Here is a 21,698-nt window from a genome sequence, read left to right on the forward strand (position 1 = left end):
CACTTTTAAGAATTGGAAGGCTACAAGGTTAGTTGGTCGTATTATTTATTTACTCTTTTTTTCGCCAAACTCCCCCCCCCTCTCTCTCTCTCTCTCTCTCTCACACACACACACGCGCGCACACACACACACACATTTCTGAAAATTCAGAAACAATACTTAGCCATACAAAGGAAAGCATGAGAGCATTAAAATAAAATAAGTCATTAAACTTCGTAATAATTTACAAAAATTATGTAAAAACGTACTTAACCAATCCCTCCCTACCCTAGTTAAAAAAATAAATAAAAAATTAACAGATAAAAAGTCTTGAAAATTATTTACATCGAAGTACAGTTCCTCTCTCTCTCTCTCTCTGGAGTACAATTTTATAATTTTGCGAAGCTAGAGTAAAATAAAATAAGAAATAAAAATACTTCTACTAAATTGGAGAAAATGTTATATCTTTATTTTCGCAAATTAAAAGATGGTAGCAGTGCTCCGATAAAAAAAACTGGTGTGACACAGTCAACTTCCTGAAGAACGAGAAATTAATTTAAAAAACAAGCCAGCATTGCATCATGACATATATAAAATAAAATAAAAGTTTACGCAGCATAACTTCAAATAAAGACATTTTTCTTCTTGGTTCGTTGGCTGCAACAAAGGGTGAATGAGTTGTTTCTGTCAACATTGTTATGCAATCACGTCTTAACTGTTACCTACCAGCCAGTTCTCTACTCGACTGTTATTTTCCATACCCAACGTGCACCTTTGTTTCTTTGCTCTTCATCCGAATGACACTTCGATACTACGTTCCTTCTAAATTCACGTGCATCTGCCACTTGTTCGCTACGTGGCCTACAGCGGAACCGTTCTTGCAAACGCTGGAACTTCGGCTAGCTCCTTGTTGCTGATTTGACCGTTGTCAGCTCACGTGACTCGGCCCCAACATAAGACTTTCCTGCGAGCCAGAGGCCCAGATATTTGTGAGTGAGTCCCGGAGCAATTATCGGACAACAGCCGTACCTGACAGACGCCGCGCCGCGTTTCTCTTCACGTTGTTGGCTTCAGTAACTACTTTCTGGTGTACTGTGTGCGTCTCCCTGGAGTTGGAACGAGCTCTGCGGGTGCCGACAGAGTAAACAGTGGCCAACACCTGTGTGCTTCAGACTATTGCTAAGTCCACCTGTGCTGCGAACGGTGCTGTTTGCTGGCTCGTGTCACGCTATTTGCTACTGTGTACTGACTTCCATGATAACAAGTAGTGCAAGGTGCTCCCCTGGTCGACGACAATGTTAATGTGTCGCGAGGGTCACCACCCAACCCCGCAGACCTGCCCAGGAGCTTTTCCCGCCGAAGCATGCTAATCATTACTGGACTTAGCGGAACAGCTTCCAAGTTTGCAAGCTTTTATTCCAAGCGCTACCCCTTCGTAGACGTGTGTACTTACGGCAATCGAGGATACTTTTATTTTGCATGGTGTACACTAAGACATTGTTTCACTCCGGAGGTCGCCGAGGGCTGTGTTCAGCCTCGATATCCGGAGCTGATGTGTTCCCAATGTTCCCAAGTTGACGCCCCATGGTAACAACCACGTAAGTGGAATCTTTTTTACATATTTCGGTGATGTTTTTACATTTGTTGATAAAGTTTTATTTAACAAATAGTGATGATGGATTATTGTGTAGACGCTCGCTAGTTTCGGTCTTTAAAATTAGTCTACTGAGGTTATTGCCACCGGAAATTTCTTCTTGTGAAATTCGTTGTGGAAAAACAGGTGGACTCGAATAGTCCTTGCCTAACCTACTATTTTTGCTCTTTTTTTATTATTTTGTTTTTATTTTTGTTAAAAAAATTAATATCTGTATGAAAAAATATTCATGAAATCCTAAGAGACAATTATTCACTACTAAATATTAATTGCCTATCCCAAGGCGACGAAAGTCGTCTAATAGTAGTTTGCGTGGGAAATAATTAGTGCCACTGGGCTGAGTAACTACAATGATAAGATGCAATTTGCATAAAATTATTCTCAAAAATCTGTGCCATGGACATTTTTAGTAATGTAAGTCTTTAGTAGCAAATCGCGTTTTTTTCCCCCTGCGATGAAGACAACAATCTTTTTTTGTAAAAGTTTGATAGATGATGCAGTTCCTTTTTTGTTGAGATACAGCATGTGATACGAGTGACGAAAATGCTGATAATAACAGTGTATTCAGTGTATATAAAATTTACAACTTATCAGTCACTATTAGCGGTGACTTGTTCTTGAGTGATTTAACTTTTCTCAATGACTTTCCAGTATCTGATGAAATAGTTATAATATTGCATGAAATAACAGTTAGGCGCTGTAACTTTGAAAATGGATGATGAGTAAGTCGAGATGAGGTGGAACACGAGTATAGACAGCCTTTAATTTGTTGAAATATGATATCACAGAACTGGTAGATCTTTGATTAACTAATTAGCAAATGTGGGTTAGCATGCCTCCAATATCCACTACAAGATTTTGTTTTTGGCAATAAAACAAAATCTTGCATTTATTTTCAACGTTGTAAAACATTAAAAGTAGTCAAAGATGTTAATTTAACATGTCAAACTACATCGTTAACTTAATGGAGGGCGTGAATCATTTTGAAAAATTACATGAAGATAAATTATCAACTGACTTATACTTCGTGATAGCTGGAATTAGCATGTGATATGCGCATACTCGTAAAATAATACTTATTCGGTCATTAATTAAAAATTTTTTCTCTTTGTTTAAACGATGGCTTTCAACACAACTTGGCTAATGGTTTTGGTTAAACGCTAAACAGTAATAGACCTATTTCTTGTCTGGCGAAATAGTTAAAATGTAATTTACATTTGTATGCTCTGCCACCTAGCAACCAATTATAAAAGAATGCTTTTAAATGATTCTTTTAATTTTTTACTTGAGTAATGGTCGTTTTCAGCAAAAAAATACTAAATAAAATTACAGTTTAACTGATATAATTCCGTAACTTCTGTATTGTTCAAAGTAAATATGCTACATGCAATGTTTATCTAGAAAACAGCTTTGGTCATGATAACAACGAAGTTTTGTGAGGACTCATTTTCTTGCTAAAGAAATCCTAACTTTAGATCCAAAAAGTGATAAATTCAGTGATGATACAAAAGAAGTTGCAATGACACCAGATCTTATTACTGAATTTTAAAAAACATTTTAGGCACCCCAGAATTTCTATTCTTTCTTTAAATATATTAGAAAATAATATGGAATAATATACTTTCTTGCGCTCCTCTGAAGACACTGAAAAAGTAAGTAGCAAGGCTTTATGTTAGTGAAGTATTTATAATTAATGCCAAAGTAGCTAATATTAAAACGAATATATTTTGTGTGCATTTATGTGTGTTCATCGGCCAGTTTGTATGCTTATGTTTTGCAGGAGTGAAAAACCGTGTTATCTTCGCATAAGATCGTTAAGTGACCTATAACTGAAAATTAGTTACAAATATGTCCTCGTCGGAGACAAGATTGGAATACTGGTGTTTCAAACCAAAGGATACGTATATTTCCGACTGCGTTTACGGAGGGTTTTTTTTTTTTTTTTTTAGGAGCGAAACATCTGCCAGCGCATCATCAACTACCACATTTCCCAACTTGCTCGAGAGTGTTCTAAAAGCAACATCCTAATAGTCTATAATGTATAAATATAAACATATGTCATACAATAATTATGATGAATTAAAACCGTTCGATCGTGAATAGCAAACATCTATTTAAAAACAGTCACAACTACAAATTTTTATAACCATGTCGTTTTCCCTATTGTCGACGTTTTATTACTCCATAAGATTTCCTTGTTCTTGAATTTCTGTCAACTAAGCCAATTAATAACTGTCCTTGAATTAAAAACAACTAGTAGGATGGTTTTCAATAGAAACGCTGTCTATTTATAGTTCTCTATCTGTGCCATCTCAAGTGGCACGTTTGGGAAGCTTGAAAGATAGGATTCCACCGTTTGCATTGCTCTCGAAAAGCATTCCGCTTCCCCTCGTCGCATTACTACACTTACTATGTTATGGCTGTTAGACTCGTTCGATACTTTACATTCAGTTTGTGTACGCGAACCTTAGTAAGTACTTTATGTGCTATATCATTGACAATTTAGACATGCTTCATTAAAAGAACAAATTACAGCAAAAGATGACTGTTACAGATAGCTAGTATTTCCTTGTTTGACTGTCACGGTGTCTTTGTGTGCATCACCGCACATACACAGTCGAATAAAGTAATTAAATGGCGGTCTTTTTTAACAAACCTTGGCGTTATTACAAAACCATTTATCTTGCAGATCTAAATGCTTTAAAATATAGAAAGATGAAAATCTCTTTTCCATTTTAGTTACATAAATTAAGAGCAAACATTTAATACAGTATGTGTCGTAAAGTCCTAAGAGAGAAAAAAAGAGAAGAGAAAAAAATCAACCTGTTCCTGCTCAGAGGTGCTGTAAGATTTTAAATTAAAGTTGAAATTGGAAATAAAAAGTCTGAATGTTTAGAATTCCATTTAAAATTTTAAAGGATGAAATACAAAGGACTGGTTGAAAAACTGACATACCAAAATACATCATGTCAAATTAGTAATGTAGAGGAAAATAAAAGGAGAAAAAAAGATGAACAATTCTTTTAGTAGCGCTGAATAACAGATTACCAAGTATTAAACAGAAACAAAAATTTTACATGATCTCCTTAACAATATCCTAAAATGCTTCTGAAGAAACTGACGTACTTAGGAGTTTTTAATAGACATCACAATGTTTTTCCCCTTATTATTTATTTATTTTTTAACCTTGATGTGAAATGTTATGCCTAAAACGGCATCTCTAAGCTTTCGATTTCATTTATAACGAGTAAAAGTCGCTTTCTGGATGGTTAATATAAACATTACTACTGATCTTATTTTGGGTAGACGTCGCTATACTTCTCTGCAACGCAACAACACTTAATACTTGAGATGAAAAAAAAAAAAAAAAAGTTCCAAAAGATTCTGTTGCTGAATTTACGCGTTCATGGCTATGATATCAAAATTCAATATTGGCCCCAGCGGCAAATGTACCGGTTGTTGGTTCTTGACGAGTTATAACAGTTATTTTAAATATCAATTTTTTTTCGTTCTTTTTTCTTTTTTTTCCCTCTCGCAAGAACTTTTTTCTATACTTTAGAGTTTTTGTATAGACCCGTAAAACCAGGACTGTATTACAAATGATAAAGTTCGTCTTATCAGTGACTTTAAATGTAACCAAATCATGAGACTAGTACATTTGCAACATCTCTACATGATAATTATTTTGAGGCATCATTGATAACAGTTTCCAAAATCTGCTTGCCCTGAGGAAACCCGCTATCTGAGTCGAATATCGCAAACAAATATCTGAGTCGAGCGCTGAATAAGTAGGCAAACGATTACCGATATCTCGCAGGCATTACGTTAACTAATTGACGAACCACGGCAGTAGCGATAGCTAAACAACCCATTTCTACCAAACTGTCTATTGAAAATTACACAAACAGGACAACTCTTTTCTTGGTCCTGCGGATTAAATGATAAGTGCCTCTAATGCTGTTTAAATGAAAATAACTTGGCAATGAAACATTTGCAATCACGATTCACGATATCACGTAATGATGGTAAAACCACACTTCGAAACGTAACCGCAATAATTCTGAATGCTGCACATGTTTCCTTCCCAGTTCGGGTAGGTGGCGAAGGAATAATTATCTGGGAAGGTTGTATCCCGGCTCCTTGAAGGCATCTACGCCTCTTGTCTGACCACATATACCCCGTGATGGATTCTAGTATCACACAACGTTTCATCATTCTCAGAGAGTGTTAGAGCGTTTACTAGCGTGAGTACATCGTAATATTTTAATCCGGTTTAATCCAGCGTCCAGGAGGGACAGGAGTATTTTATAAGATTACTGGAATACTCATACACTTCAAATGACTGCTTGGGCGATGTTTGTGTATCCTGTTGATACATAGCTAATCGCATCCGATTTAAAACCTATTTTTTGAGAGTCGTTGAATGTTTGTTGAAAATATTTCGATGTAAGAAAAATATTAGTGTCTCAATACAGACTATTTTCGATCCAGTTTCTTCCAAATATTCCTGCATGAAATATTTTTCTTTACGTAACCAACACTTTTATTTCTTTTTCACTTTTCAAACAGAAAAGTAATCACTTCTCTTCATAGTGATATATCGTAGCTAAAAACAAATACAGTAAAATACCATATACGGATGAAAACAGTTAGGATAAAAGTTCATAACATTGCAAAATCCTGTGCTTACACTGGATATTAACCGCGGCTGATTTCCTGGACGTGCCCAGATTGTGACAAAGCACAATAAACCCGGACAATTGCATCAAGTGATTGTAATGTGCTTTAGTATGGGAAGAGCATGTTTTATGTATGAATTCGAACTAATTGTTTAGCTTGCAGTTACACGCGCATTGTCACGTGACTTCCTCAGCTCTATTTTTTCGCAGTCTCTGTGAATGGTTGCTACTAGTACATTGGGATCTTTTACTGTACTATCAGAGAAATGGAAAAGAAGCCAAAACATCGTTGTCGTACATCTGAATACTCACTCTTCAAGAACAGACACCTATTTTATTTTTTTAAAATAATAATAATATTTGATCAACACACAAAGAAGGCAAAATAAACTTAAGGTATCATGTCCTCGCGGCTTAGGTACTGTAATACAGTTTATTATTGTCAATCGCATTATACTTTTTTTTATTTTTTGAAAAGGGATTTTATTTTCCAGAAATGACGCAACTTCAATTGCTTGTTAGAAGTGTGAGGACTCTTCGATTCGAATCGCTTGAGTAATTTTATTTCTAAAATACCTGCATTTATAAACAGAACTAAAATGACTGGACAAATTTTAGGAAACATAAAATAATATATTTTATTCAAACCCATCCAAGGTTAAAATACATACACATGGATCGATGAACGAACAAGTACATTTTGTAAAATGCTGAAGCATTTTATGGAATTTGGTAATATGGTTTCACAAAATGATTAGTGGCTATATATTAGCGTGAAGAATACGTATTGTAGTTCAACTAATCTAGAATATTTGACAAAAAATTTCTGGTATCACATCTAGTACTTTGATCAAACTGTTTGTAACGTTAAGCTAAAAATATTTGGCATCGTTTACTAGGTCATATTCCACCTTCGCTTGACGTTTGTCATATCACTACTTATGAAAAGCATTCGGATTTCATGTCATAACTGTCCTAGAATGCATGTAGGACGTACAGGAGTTTATCATATTCTCCGCACGGTAGGTTCCATACAAGGTGTACATAAGAGAGAGTAAATAACGGGTTTGTTTGAGCTACTACTTTAAAGAAGCAACACTTACCTGTAATTCTAAAATAGTGTAGTTTATATAAAAAGTAAAAGAAACTTTCAAAATGTTTATTTTATTTTTTTCGGAAAAAAATAGAAAGTAAAGACAAAATTATAAGAAAATATAAGAATAATAATATTATTCTTACATTAAAAGATTTGTTTCCAGAGTGCAGCTTTGCTTGTGGTTGAATGACGATTACGTTATCTAACCACATCGTCATCGTCAGCATGAGGGTTGTAGTCAGAATGATACGTGCCCTTTGGTTGGAAAGATCATGGCTCGAACTCCATCAAGGATAAAAGGAGCATTTATAAAAATTTCAACGTATCTGTTGAACCGAACCGAAATAGCTTAAAGGCCAGCCTCATATGGAGGTGTGAAGGTTTCTTTCCTTCCGAAAATTTGGGGTTTATTCCCTCAAAAGAGAATCCAAAGATACAGGTGATAAGCTGTAATTAGCAGCAACACATGTAGCTTATGGCATTTGTTGCTACGGACTAATTACTAAACCATCAGTACAATCCAGATGCTTTCATTAGATGCTAAGTGAAACTCTAAGCCATCGTACCTTCGACCACCACAACAAGTTGTTTCATTACTCCTCCTTGTAACATGAATTGTCTTCTGTGAACTTCATGCAGTGAAGTTCGGAGAACCTTTTGGAATGAGCAGCTGCGTGGTCATCATATATCATTCTAGAAGCTAGAACTGGAATAATGTCTTTTGTTCTTTCCATAGTCTCCCTTCTAACCACTCTACAAGAGCGGTTAATTTTATTTTATTTTTTCATAATACGCTCATTAGCATTATTTGACATCTTTCACAGTCACAGTTTTCATCGACTGATTTCGAATGTTCCGCACTGCATTTTAGCAATCAGAGATATTGGTACCCTACTACCTAAAAGCTCTCAATGAATGTGGAGTAATTACGATGGGTGCAAGTTTTTTCTTGATTCATTGTGATTCGTGCGTGGCAAGAGCCCATATATATATTCTTGTACTCTTTTGGAGTCATATAAGATCATGATTATTGGATTTTACTACTTTCGTCTGGGATTGAAGTGTCCAATACATTTGGGAAATGGGGAAGGAAATCGCGAATATAATAAACACTAAAGAATAATTGGTCAGTTTTAAGCAAGTAAACGTTGAAATGAAGATAAGTGGAAGGAAATTGAAGTATTATTATCATTATTATTATTATTATTATTATTTTAATGATATCTTAGTCGAATACATAGAGACAGTTCAAAATTTCATAAAGAGGAATTTAGAAGGAGAAACTTAGATTGATGAAATATTCGCATACCATCATCAATGAACTGCCTCATTTTGCACGAGTTATCAAACCAGACAATGAAACGCTATTTACCATCTATTAATAAACTAATGTTATCGAAACAGGGAAGTATTATTATTATTATTTTAATGATATCTTAGTCGAATACATAAAGACCATTCAAAATTTGATTTTTTTTTTTTTTCTGGAAGCAGAAAACTTGTGCATAATCATTTCAAATATGCATTCAAACCGAAATTTCCGCATCCAATACATAATTGAAGTTACATCGTACATATGGATTTTATATTTAAAGTTTTTGATGTATAGCCAAATTCTGACAGGAGAGCGATTCAAGTAACAGCTGGATGTTTGATTTTAAAGATATTAAGTTTCGCACTTTGAATTTCCCCCACATCTTTCCTGATTTACATTTTTATGTCATTCCGTGTGAAAAATAACGTGTATCGTCCAAGCGTATGACAGTCAGTTTTCTGATATGTTAACACGCTTTTACATTGTCTTGCGAAATCGATTCAACATTTTTTATCGATTGCATTCTTTGCATAAAAATGCATATCGACTGATTACATCTACTTGCAAATCATCTCAAACTCAGCGTGAAGTTTCTCCTGTCATAGGCTTCGTTTACTTATCCTCCTAGACGCAAACGAGTTTTTGTGCTCACCATCGTACTGTTCGCTTAAGAAAATAGGGGGGAAAAATAGTCGCCTTCATGAGGATGAAAGTTTGGTTCTCTTTGGTAATTGAATTGATGGCTTTGTTTCTTTGTGTCTGTTATTCTATGACCTCTTAAATACATTTTTGATAAACGCAAATTTGACGTGTGTGTATATATATATATATAATATTAAAATCAGTTATGTTGATCTTCATGAGAATCAGGCAAGATGATCATAATGTAACTGATTTTTTTTTCTTATTTATATTGAAAATTAAGATATATAATTCATATATTACGTTCTAAAACTCAGGGTGAAATATGTGTGTCTCTAAATTCATTGATATAGAATTAAAAAAATACAAGTGAACTAGTTATTAAACTTTTGTTTATCAAAAGCCCAGAATGGAGATTTAAATATTAAGTCAAGAAAAGGAATCTAAATTTTTAAACGCTAATAATAGAGATCCAAATTCTAAATGCTAAGAATAGATATCTAAATTTTTAAGCCTAAGAACAGACATGTAAATTTTTTAAAGGCTAAGAATAGAGATCTATATTTTAAAGCTCAGGATAGAAATCGGAAGATGAAGGAACGTTAAACGTATAAATCATGGGAGAAGGCACCGATATGGCACTGATGTTTATTGACATGGTGTAATATACATTTGGTTACTCAGTTTCGATTCAACTTGCAAGATGACTCTCTCTCGCTCTCTCTTGAACACAGACGCGCACACACCTTACGATAATCCTTGTGAACAGCCACTAAAATATTAAAATGCATCTACATTTTCCATCGCTCTTGTCTATTTTGTAATCGTGGTCTGGGAGGTCTTCAATAAATCAAGATTTGTTATCGTCCATCCTTTCTTCCTCCTTCGTGGAATGTTCGTGCCACCCACCTGCCCATTATGGAATAGTTCAACAATATTCAGTCCATTGTTACCTCAGCGTGTTTTCTCGTCATTGCTGATGCGGACAGTGGAGGAGATATTTAAAAGTGTCTGATAACTGCGCATACCATGTGACGCCTTTGGAAAACCGCTGTCACATTTTGTAGCCGTTTGAAAATTTACGGCGCGCAAAGGCCGAAACGACAGGTAATCTCCCGGAACCGTGTTAAGTGGCAACGGCCGAGTTATTCACACTTAAGAGGAGAGGAGGCACTGAGAATTTTAGTCGCTTTTCTGAACTCGATAGAATACAGGGTTATGGTGCCCACAGCTTGGCATGGGGTGTAAGAAAGTATGGGGGGGAAGGGAATGAGAGAGAACTGAAGGGTATTATTCATGGATGAACTGTGTAAGAGGCACTAGAACCCACTCGGTAAAGTGACAGATATCCATTTGAACAGTATGCGGTAAAATTTTCTTTATCTCTTAAGATTCTCTTGAAGTTGCTATCGGGTCGTTTACCTTCCTAACTTTATTATCAGTTTAATACACAAACAGACGATGAATATTTCAGTGTTTTTCTCGATTCTTCAACAGCCTATAAAACTGTAGGGGAAGTGATGAAAGAGCAAGAATTACTTCTCCACTTGGCTTCTTCTTCTACTTTTTTCCCCCGCCCAGATAACCGAAAGAGTTTAAAGCTGATTTTTGAGAATGTCGCTAGAATGCCCATGAAACATACGAGAGAGAAAAAAAAGTATCTGAGACCACATGATTTATACAACAACAACATTATATAATAACATGATTTAAACAAAGCTGAATACCATGGGATCATTACGCAATTCAAATACGTTTAAATACTCGATTTGTCCATCACAGTATGAATAGAACAACTTCGTATTAGCGAAGCATCGTCATCGGGGCTGTCTTTTCGCTTAGCCTACCTGCCAGAATCCTAATTGCGAATTTGGAAGGATTCTTTGCCTTCCTAAATCTTAAAGATGGAACTTTTTTTTAAATCAATCTGCTAAGCATGGTATTTTCAAAAATATGTTTAGATATTGCCGATAATAATTAATTTAAATATAAAGGATTGTAGAAATGTGTTCAGTTGGCAAGCATAGGAATAGAAGAAACTAATTATTCTGCCTTTAACTCATAATATTGCAAGTTCATTTCCAATTCTTTCGCTGCATTAAAGTATATCCGTTACATAACTGCTTTTATTATTCTTTCATCTAAAATTTTATTGCCGCTTTAAACAAGATCGCCTTGAAATAGTACGTATTATTCTATGAAGGCGTCTTATATGTAGACTGTAATATTAGGACTATCGTTCAGAAATATAACCCTTTTACCCTGGGTAAATTTGATCCATCTGCATCTCTTTTCACTGTCAGATTAGTCTTTTAATTCATCTTGCGTGGAGCAAGTAATAAGATGGCACCGAACATTTTTTCGGAACATCCCTAAGGTATTAGTGAAATCTTCCACTCCCACACACGCCAGATAATTAGGACAGTTTAAACTGATCACGTAATATGATTCGATAGCCTTATACTCGTATAATTGCCAACTGTTTTGATTGGTTGTTGGCAACTGTTAATTCTTGAAGTTCGTGAATTTGCGATTCCTGTAATAACAGTTGCACTTAGGATTTTAAACAATGCAGCCTTTCTCCCTAAAATGGTATGATCAGTTTTCAAAGAAGAAAATGTCAGTGACTCCTAGGATTTGCTTTTTTTGTTCTACTTTTAAAAATAAGCAGGGATACAAAAAATAGTTTCAGAAATTCCTGCAGCTATTGTTAAGCGGGTACAAGATGGAATATTTTTTTCTGGAACGGTTGAGGAAGTTTGCCAGGTGTAGAAAAAATAAAATAAATAAATCATTATTTATTATATGATGGCTTTTTTTTTTTTTTTTTTTTTTGTTTCTCTAACGTGCACGCATACCTACCCCCAAACATCATTGGACTATAGATTTAGACCCTACTCGGAGATATCTATTTTTAACAGTCTTTTTTATCAGTTTTTTTTTGTTTTAGTTTTTTTTTTTTTCATCTTTTTCTCTTATTTCACGTTCACTTCATAAATTCTTAACGCTCTGAGCATTTTAGGAGCGAAATAGCGCACTTAATAATCTCAATGTCTTACGTCGCAGTGCGTGTATATATTCAAGAACAATCAGTAGTTTCGAATACAAATATAGAGAAATGGGACCAAGAAGGAGATTTGTGCACAAAATATAACAAACGGGACTCTAACGTGAAGAGAGAGCTGTTACTCATAAACAACATAGTAACATTACAAACAAAGGAGAAACTCAAGATAAGAAAGTTCGAAAACAAAGTCCGCTTTTTTCGAACGTTCCTCTGTATCAAACTGTTTATTAGGTATAGAGAAAATGATATTGTAAAGTAGCAGGGAAATACACAGATATTTATAGCCCATATGCAGATATGCACTACATAAAGAACTATGAAACATAGCGGGCGGCCACACTTTCACATAGAGCATTGACCCCACCTATAACTGTGGAGTTAGCGGAGTATATTTTAGTCGAACAACCACCATAACAGGTGTTCTCCATTAAACATAACGCAAGCAATCACAACGGCCGATTCAAGAATATACATTTCTAACACTTAATTTGATGAAGAATGATACTTTCCGTTGCCTCAAGAGTATCAATTGAGATTTAAAAAAAACAAAAAAACTCGGGCTCATTTCTAGTTGACACTTTCCAAAATGATCGATCGATAACGTTTTCCAGTTTGCGAACATTTGATGTTAATAATTTATTGACTGTTGAATTTATTTATCTGTGAAATTTAATCCCTATCTGCATCTCCTATTGTAATGTGATGAAAAAGCTAGCAGATTTTATTTATTTATTTTTCATAACATTTTATTTCAATGAGTTGATCTCACTGGTTGGTACACGCTTTTGTATTGCAGATGTTTTATATTTTTTTTATTTCCTTTTAATCTGTCGGCCGGCCTTGTTGGCCGAGTGGTTAGCGTATCTGCTCTCCAACAGGGTACGGGTTCGAATCCTGCTGTGAGCAGGAATGTTTGTCTTTGGGGTGGAGATGAATTTCATTTCCCGGTATGAGATCTTTCCCCCGCTGAGCTCTAGAGCAGGGTTCTACACTCAGTAAAAAAATAATTAATTAAAAACACACCAAAATATATATAACACTTAATTTTAAATAATAGAAAAAAATCGTTAGCCTACCTACAGTACTAATCTAGTATAGGTTTACAACCTTTCATGGGTGGGAGTCATAAAAAAAAATCTATACTAGAGATCGGGATTTTTGTACTAGATGTATAAAATCGAAGTATGCCGGCTTTAACAACTTTACATGAGACAATCAAATATTTAATATCGAAAGGCTTTGTGTTATTAGTGGGCGCAACACTAAAAAAGGATAAATATAAGGATAAGTGCAACAGACAAGGGCTTTAACGACACCGGAAAGCCATTCTCATCTGAATAGAAATCCGAATCTCTTGCGATTGCTCTATAAAGTTAGAAATCATTTTAGTTCAAATATGAAGTCGGATAGTTACATGTCAGTCTCTAAACAGAAAGCTGCCCTAGCAACAGAGCTAGTCTTATATCATTTGGCTTAAAAGGCACCGGCAGAAAGGGGGGGGGAGATATAGAGGGATGGATAACAGACCCGAGGACTTTCGTATCGGCCGTGAGTGCACCTTATCACGGGTAGTGGGGGAAAATGCCCGTGTGAAGAGGAAACAGAATAAAACTAAACAGGAAAAAGGAAGGCGGAACGGAGGGAGAAAAACAAAAGAAAACAGAGCAGAGTTGAAAAGGAGCCTCTAGCTCTCAGGCAAATACCTTGGAGGTAAAATGTAGAAATAAAAATACGTAAAAGAAATTATCTACCCTTCGTTCGCCTACGTTTTAGAGGAAATTTTTATTAATTCACAAGCGCAGTGTAGGAGAAAGTTCTGCTGGGATAAACTTTATAGTTTATCCCAGTATTCGACTGTAATTTTTCAAATTAAATTTTAGAAATTTGAAAATGTGTTTTTTTTCTGCTTGTGTATTTTGAAAAGACTATCAGAGGCTTGCTTTTTAGAATACAAGTTTTAATTTTATTTTTTTAAATTTTTTTTAAATAAAGGTTTACCTTTATATTGGGATTGACATTTGATTGGTTAAAATTTTAACTGCAGTAATTTTCTATTTAAGGATAGGATATGATTATATTTTTAACTCTTTCAAAATCCAGTACATAAACTATTATTTCATAAGTTGGGTTTTAAATTTTCTCACACTATTTTTCCGTCCAAATCACTGTATTCTCTGCGTAACAGTTGGTGTTTTATAAATGCGACCCAATTTTCATTCTCTTTAATTGCTTCTCATTACGATATGGCTATTTAAGACTAAAATATTGCCTGTTTTCTACATACCAGTATACATGAACATACATGCTCCTGTTAAAGATCTTTTAAATCCAGAGCTAACAGTGGACTAGTAGAACATTTGCCCGTGGCTCTAGTTTACAAAAACATAATTATGAAAGACAGTGCTGTAACTAGGCATTTTTGCACCTTGGCTAAAACACTAATTATGCACCCTTTCCAATTAAAAATTGCTAATTATTTCTTTTAGATGATGCAATTTATTTACTGTATTGTTTTAAAATTTTTCGCTTTCCATCATAGTTACGGCAGTGATAAAAAGAACCGAGTTAGAGACATTAAATTTAGAACAAGCATAGAACTTTTTCTTCTCGTCGACACCAGAGAGCTTAACATCAGCCGTATTTATACCCAGAGCAGTACCTAACTAGTGATCGCACTCATTCACTCCCTTTATATTTCCATTTTGATGTAGCCGATACTCACCAACCGTGAATCATGTAAAAAATAAATACATAAATAAAAAAGCATGGAAGAGTTGTTTGTTCAGTATGCCATTTGTGCGTATATTTGCGCAGTTGCTAGAAAGCAGTTTAGCGTTGTGCTGTTCATGAATACTTTTATTTCCTATTAACTAACTTCCTCGTCGTTTCGTGTGAATGACACAACAAGTACCAGTGACTAAGATCTAGATTATTTACAGAATGATACGAGTCTTTTCATTTATGCAAATTCAATACATATTTAATTGATACATCAATTAGATAGCGTTGAAACGCTAATGTTATCTGAAAGCAAGATCAAATTCAGTGTACAACGTGCCACTTTTCGCTGTATTCGATTCGCCTACACTGTTCAGCTAATTTTCGATTGAACTTTTATATCTTGATGTGCTTTTGTAATATATAACGTTTTGTGATATGGCAATTTTCTATTTCCACTCTAAAAAATTACGTGGTAACTGACTCAAGTTTGTGTTATCTAATAAACATATGCTATTTACATAATATTGCCTACTATTGAAGGAATCAACACTTCGTCCAATATGTTTCTGTTTTATTTCAAAAATTACTTCTCTTGCTTATTGGAGGCCTGAAGTGGCTTGAAAAAAGTCCATTTTTGGTCTCTGGTTTCTTTATCCTCCCCAAAACGGTAATAATTGATATCTATCGAGTGGCATATTACTAAAAGAATGCTAAGTGAATATCTTAAGGTTTCTAGGAAATAAGTAAACCTTCCTTTAGCCATCAGAATAGTCTAAACGTAGTGGAGCAGAGTACTGATTGCAGGAGATACGAAAACACTTTCTCAGGAGGGTGCAGATCCATGCAAACTCAGTCTTACATGAAGATCTTTGCAGATCTTCATGTAAGACTGAGTTTGCATGGAGATCTTTGCAGATCTTCATGTAGGTTAGGATCCGGTGACCGAGAAAGTCTTTATCTTCATTTTTCTAGAATAACTTCCAATTGATTTGTGCTTAGTAATATGGCACATTATCTAAACGGAAAGAACCGCTTCGATATCATTAAACTGTAGGCATGATGGGATGCATCTTGGTAAGAAACAATGTTCAAGCAGTCTGTGGTAGTCAGAAGTGGCTCCACTCACTCCATCGCCAGCACCAACCTACAGTGTTATCACCCAGTGATGAGTATTGAAGCTTTTGTCACCAAACTTGAACCTATTGTCATCCTAGAACAAATGAAATAGAGATTCACCGGTCCAGTCATTTTTTTCAGATTTCTAAAGTAGCCAATATTCACGCACACTGTGGTCTGCTGCTATACACTGAAGGGGTCTAGTTTCGAATTTGGTCTAGGACTTCGTATGTGATCCTGTCACATACGAAGCATGTGACAAGATCAAATATATTGCACCTTCCGAGCATAACACTGTATTTAATAGCGACTTGCCTGATAGACACAATTCTTATAAATCCCGTATGCCTATCACATTAATAAGCTGTCTACAGCAATAAGATTCTATACATAATTTGTAATTCTACACGTGGCATTTGTACTGGCAAGTATAACACAGTTCAGACACTCTGGTGGAGCTTTTTGCCCATTATTGCATTGAACTGTACATGATGTTCCTCGTTATCCGCCTAGCTGCTCTATACAACCTAAAACACAGCACTGTCTCTGGAGAAGAAGTGAATTCCATGGAGGATGGAATGTACCTAATAAACTATCCACTTATTGATCTATAGCATTAGCAGAATATATGCTGCTTGTTAAGAGATCAGTTGGCTACTGACGTAAACAAAAAAATCATTATTATTTTTTTAGTTTTCTTATTGAACTATTTGTCTTAATCATTAATATTAACAGTCAAGTTATCTGAGAGTCATTGCAAATGAATGTAGTAATGGATTCCAAGTTATCTTTTAAATTATCCTCCATTAATGGGTTAAGGAGAGTGAAATTTTAAAACAATGTAGTTACCCATCTAATTTTATGTCCAGTCTAATGTAAATGTAGAATTGTTTATTTTCTCCTAGAAGCAATTGAATAGTAATTTTATTATCATGCACTTATAGTCAATTACAAATAATACTTCTTTCAGAGTAAGTCGCTTCATTTTCAACTGAAAAAATTCAAGAGAAATTGAAATTGTTTCTGCACACTTTATATATATTTTCATATTGAATATCAACACTGATCGCGTTTTCACTGTAGATAGTGCTGCCCTCTAGTTGTCATTGTAGAAACTTCAACTCTTTTTTTGGCAGAAGGTCCTGTGATCTGATATGCTGTTGATAATAACGGCACAGCCGATGGCAGAGGTGGAGTAGTTTAGAGGAAGTTACAAGGTCACTCACCAGGGGCCACCCGTGTCGCAGCCTGTTGCCCAAAGGCCTGATCAATCACTAAACGACAGCTTTCATCTTACCGACTACATTAGGTCCAATTCAAGACTAAGATCGGGCTTTATTAGCTCATTTAATGTCAAGATATCAACCTCTTTCAGAGAGAGATGCTCCCTCTGCCACGAACCACGATGCCATACTAAGCGGTCCCTTCCCCCATCTTGGTTATAGCTGACCATAACATATCAAAGGGATACGTCCGGTACGACATCTTTGAAAAATGGGCTATTTCGGGTAGAAATTTTCCAATTCATTTGACTTCCTTAATGAAAAAGTAGTATATTTTTAAAATTACTACAATGTTTGATCCATTCCTTTTTTTTTTTTTCGTTCTTATCTATAAAAGGGTCCACAGTTAAATTTTCAAGTTATTGGTAAAAGGATATGCAGAGAGACACATAACCGAAAACATAAGTGAAAGTAACTACTTTTCTGTCTGTATGCACGCTACTATCTAATTCAGACCCCCCATGGCCTAAGTTATCTCAGCTATAATTTGAAACAACGGAACTATCTTATTTTTAAGATAGCAGAAAGTAAAGTAATGTGACAGTTTACTGAGGTTGTCTTTTGTGCTAGAGAGCATAAATCGAATATTCAATGTACTGCAGCACAAAAGAGCAGATTTTCTTAATTAGCGAGATTGGAAAAACGTCTTTTGGAATGTATCTTAATCTATGTTATCTCATCATCGACATTAAGAGCTTCTAATTTAAAGAATCTTCCAGTATAAATAAAATAGCTGGAATTACTTTTGCAATTCAATGGAGATGTGGACTCGGCGAAAGTAAAAGAAAATTCAGTAGGACAGTCATCTGCATGAATATAGTTATCGCAAGAGATGCATAATAATATGAGTTTCTTGATCTCATAACAATAATTCAGATTGTTTGGATATGAAAGCATGGCTTTATTAGTGGGTGCCATTGAGCTTTGTTCATTTAGCTGAGCTACTTCTTATGGAAGTGCAAGTGAAGTTTTCTGAGCAGTGGGCCTGAATAAGTAATGAGAAGCGTGCTGATTATTCGAACAATAGTGAGGGAGATAGTCCATTCGGTTCTTTCTTCATATGTTGTTGACGAAGTTCAATCCACTGATCATTCGAAAATCGAAAAATCTGCAACACGAACGTAAACACACAAATTCATCTAAACGATTCCAGAGCTGAACCACAGTGCTCGTTGCGAATGTCTTAAGTACCGTGATGTTTATATCTGCATTATATTCTAGAGCGAGGAATATCTAATTTGGGCTATTAAAGAAGTCAAAAATATATACATTGCAAATCCGTTAATTTCTAAGATCAGTTTGTTATCATTATGTAATCGCACTTGTAATTAAAAATCTCAGTATTTCTAATTCTTGAAATTTTAGAATTAAAAAAAAAAAAAGCTTTTTCTGTGTTAATAGAGGATAACTGATTTAGCACTCTTGGCAACCATTCTATAAATAGATTAATTCCTTTATAATTCAGGGCCTAGTAGTAGTGTTACAAATAAATAATTAAGAATATTAATTAGTAGCAGAATCCGTCCTAATAATCAAACTTATTGTGTCTAACAGCTGTCGAGAATTAGAACTCAGACTTCTATCCGTTCTTTCTCCAAAGGAATTCTTCAACCAATACGCCAGCTTCGCTTGGAGAAACAAACATCTTAGCCGACTTGACTAGCAGAGTGGATAGCAATTCCGCTCTCTGGCCAATAAGTCATCGATACAAATTCCACAATGGATAGGAATGTTTGTGATTCTTCTGACATTAGATTTTTGTGTGATCTATAGAGAGAGCTATCCAATTTGCCTAGCATTTAGCTCCCTCACAGTACTTCGATAGGTTTACAACCTTTTCCTACGTGGAAATATATATATATAAAGAAGGTAACTGAAACGAATGAGCGTCCAAACTGTAAGATACAGTCTTCAGCACATTCGTATATGTCGGCACTCATGGAAACTCTACCTGTAAAATCGATTTCTACTATCGTAGAGAGCAGGGTACAGCAGTATGCGTGTACCTGGGCTGGGATGTCACCATCATCTTTTAGCAGAAAGCATTCTTTAATTGACACTCCACAATCCCTTAGTTCTCCTAAGAGATTATGGAGTGGCGTAGACTGTTCACGAAAACGAGTTCATACGATTGTCTTTAGGCTCTAGCGTTTATCTTTAGTCAACAGCTGCAATGATCTCCTATTAAGTATATATGATTTCGAGAATTTGGATTCTCATTTGTCCAAAAATATTCATAATATTTATGAATATTATTTATAATTAATTTCATGAATTATAAAATTATGACATTAATTAATTTAATAATTTCAACTAAACTTTCATCATTACTCCCTGTACATTGACTTCCGTAGATCCCCCCCCCGCCTTGTAACTGGATGGAATTATTAATCTAGAATGTGCATTGTCAAAAAATCCCTCCTCCCTCAGTTGACATCTGTCTAATGAGAATTTTTTAATTGACATAAGTAGGTCAGATACTCTTAACAGTGAGTGTTGCTTGCATATACGCAAAAGAAAAAAAAAAGTGTTGCATTTTAAACAATTTTCTCCTTCCTAAAGCCTGCTATCAATCGTCCAGGTTTCGGTATTATGAAACAACAATTCCATGGATATCTTCATGTTTTGTTAGCAACAGTAACTTGTAAACATCAGCTCCACCTTGAAGAGCACATCATTGTATTGTAGCATCACTAACCACATCCAGTCAAGACCGGCAGGTCTGGGTGATAAGTCATTATCAGACGTGGGATGGACGCTGTCAGAATGAAGGCACTCTATTGTGACGGAAGCTCGGCTTCTCTTGCCTCCGACTGTGCGGCACTGTGCCGGGTCCTTTCGTCGCCGCATTTCCCTTCGGTCCGTTGTCATCTTATGAAGGCGTGGTTTTTTCACTTCCGTTTAGACGCTTTGGTAGTTTAAAACTTGGCACGAGTGCCAAGAACTCATACCCTGACCTTAGTACAATATTCCATCTTTGTAAAAAGACGCCCAGGAAGGGGAAGAGAAGGAAGGGAGTTGAATACAGGAGTGGGAATCATTAATTATTAGAATGTAACGCAATTGTAACGCACCAAATTGCATGTAACGCAATCTGGTGACATTGAAGACTCTTTAAAAAGGCGTTGTAATCTACCCGTGTGGCTTTTCCCAACTTAGTATACCGTTGGAAGGTTAAAATAAGGAAATTCATTAATAGTGAATGTATGGCCTAGTCTCTCTCTCTCTCTCTCTATTTTTTTTTTTTTTTTACTTAAAGTTTTTCTCTTTTTCCGGAGAAGTTACCATTATTATGTAAATATGTAAATGGAGATACAAATCAGAGAAAAAAATTACAGAAGACAACAACATGAATGCGTAATCATAAAATAAATTTAGCAAAACACAAAAGCCTCTGGGATGGTGAATGAAATACAGACGTACATGTTGTATGAAAAGCTGACAAAAGTATAAGCCGTAGGTTATTAAGTATCTAGTTTTGTTTTGATACAGTATTCGAAAATTTGCCTGCAGTAGCTTTCTTTTCTTACTCAGTAAATCAGGAATTAAAAAAAAATAATATAAATGAAGTCTAAAAATAACAAAGATGTTGATAAAATGCTGAAAATTTAAATAGCTAAAATATATTTTTCAACTTAATTACAAAGTATTAGTATTCGTCACATTACACAGGTGTATATCTCCTCTGTTTGTTGTTCATAACATATTTTCAAACATTAGTGATAGGCCACGACCATATAAAAACAGCAGAAAAAAGACACAGAAGTCATCTTTACGACACATCTTCCACCACTCCTCCAAATGGCTTATCTATTTCATTCTCTCTGTATCTATCTATCTTATTTGATATTCAAGTTTGTTGTTCTCTAAGTCCGAATAAAAACAACTATCTGAGTGCAATTAAATGTATGTACGTGTTTTACTGTAGAGGTATCTCTCAAGTGACCTTGAGAGATTCATGACATTAGTATTTTTACAGTATAAAGAGAGAGTGTAAAAAGACTTGCACTCAGCTCGCTTTACATCAACCTTCGCTATACTAACGTGACAGTTAATCCGATAACTATCTAATGGAATGAGAGATACGACACTTTGTGCACAAGGAAGATCTATAATTCTGGCAACTGACATTATGCAATTTATGGT

General features: G+C 35.2%; 1 protein-coding gene across 1 annotated transcript in view; it reads left to right on the forward strand.

The window, feature by feature from the left end:
• Window positions 1–1,458: 1,458 nt before the first annotated feature.
• LOC150110526 (fibroblast growth factor 18-like) overlaps window positions 1,459–21,698 on the forward strand; it is a 131,550-nt gene continuing 111,310 nt past the window's right edge. Inside the window, exon 1 of the mRNA XM_090394520.1 lies at window positions 1,459–1,577. Coding sequence (XP_090250646.1) covers window positions 1,564–1,577 — 14 coding nt within the window. The 5' untranslated portion in view covers window positions 1,459–1,563. The remainder of the gene's footprint in view (window positions 1,578–21,698) is intronic.

This window comes from Typopeltis vanoorti, chromosome 1, assembly GCF_054136105.1.
Source record: "Typopeltis vanoorti isolate ZY-2024b chromosome 1, IOZ_Tvanoo_1.0, whole genome shotgun sequence".
Taxonomy (NCBI): Eukaryota; Metazoa; Arthropoda; class Arachnida; order Uropygi; family Thelyphonidae; genus Typopeltis; species Typopeltis vanoorti.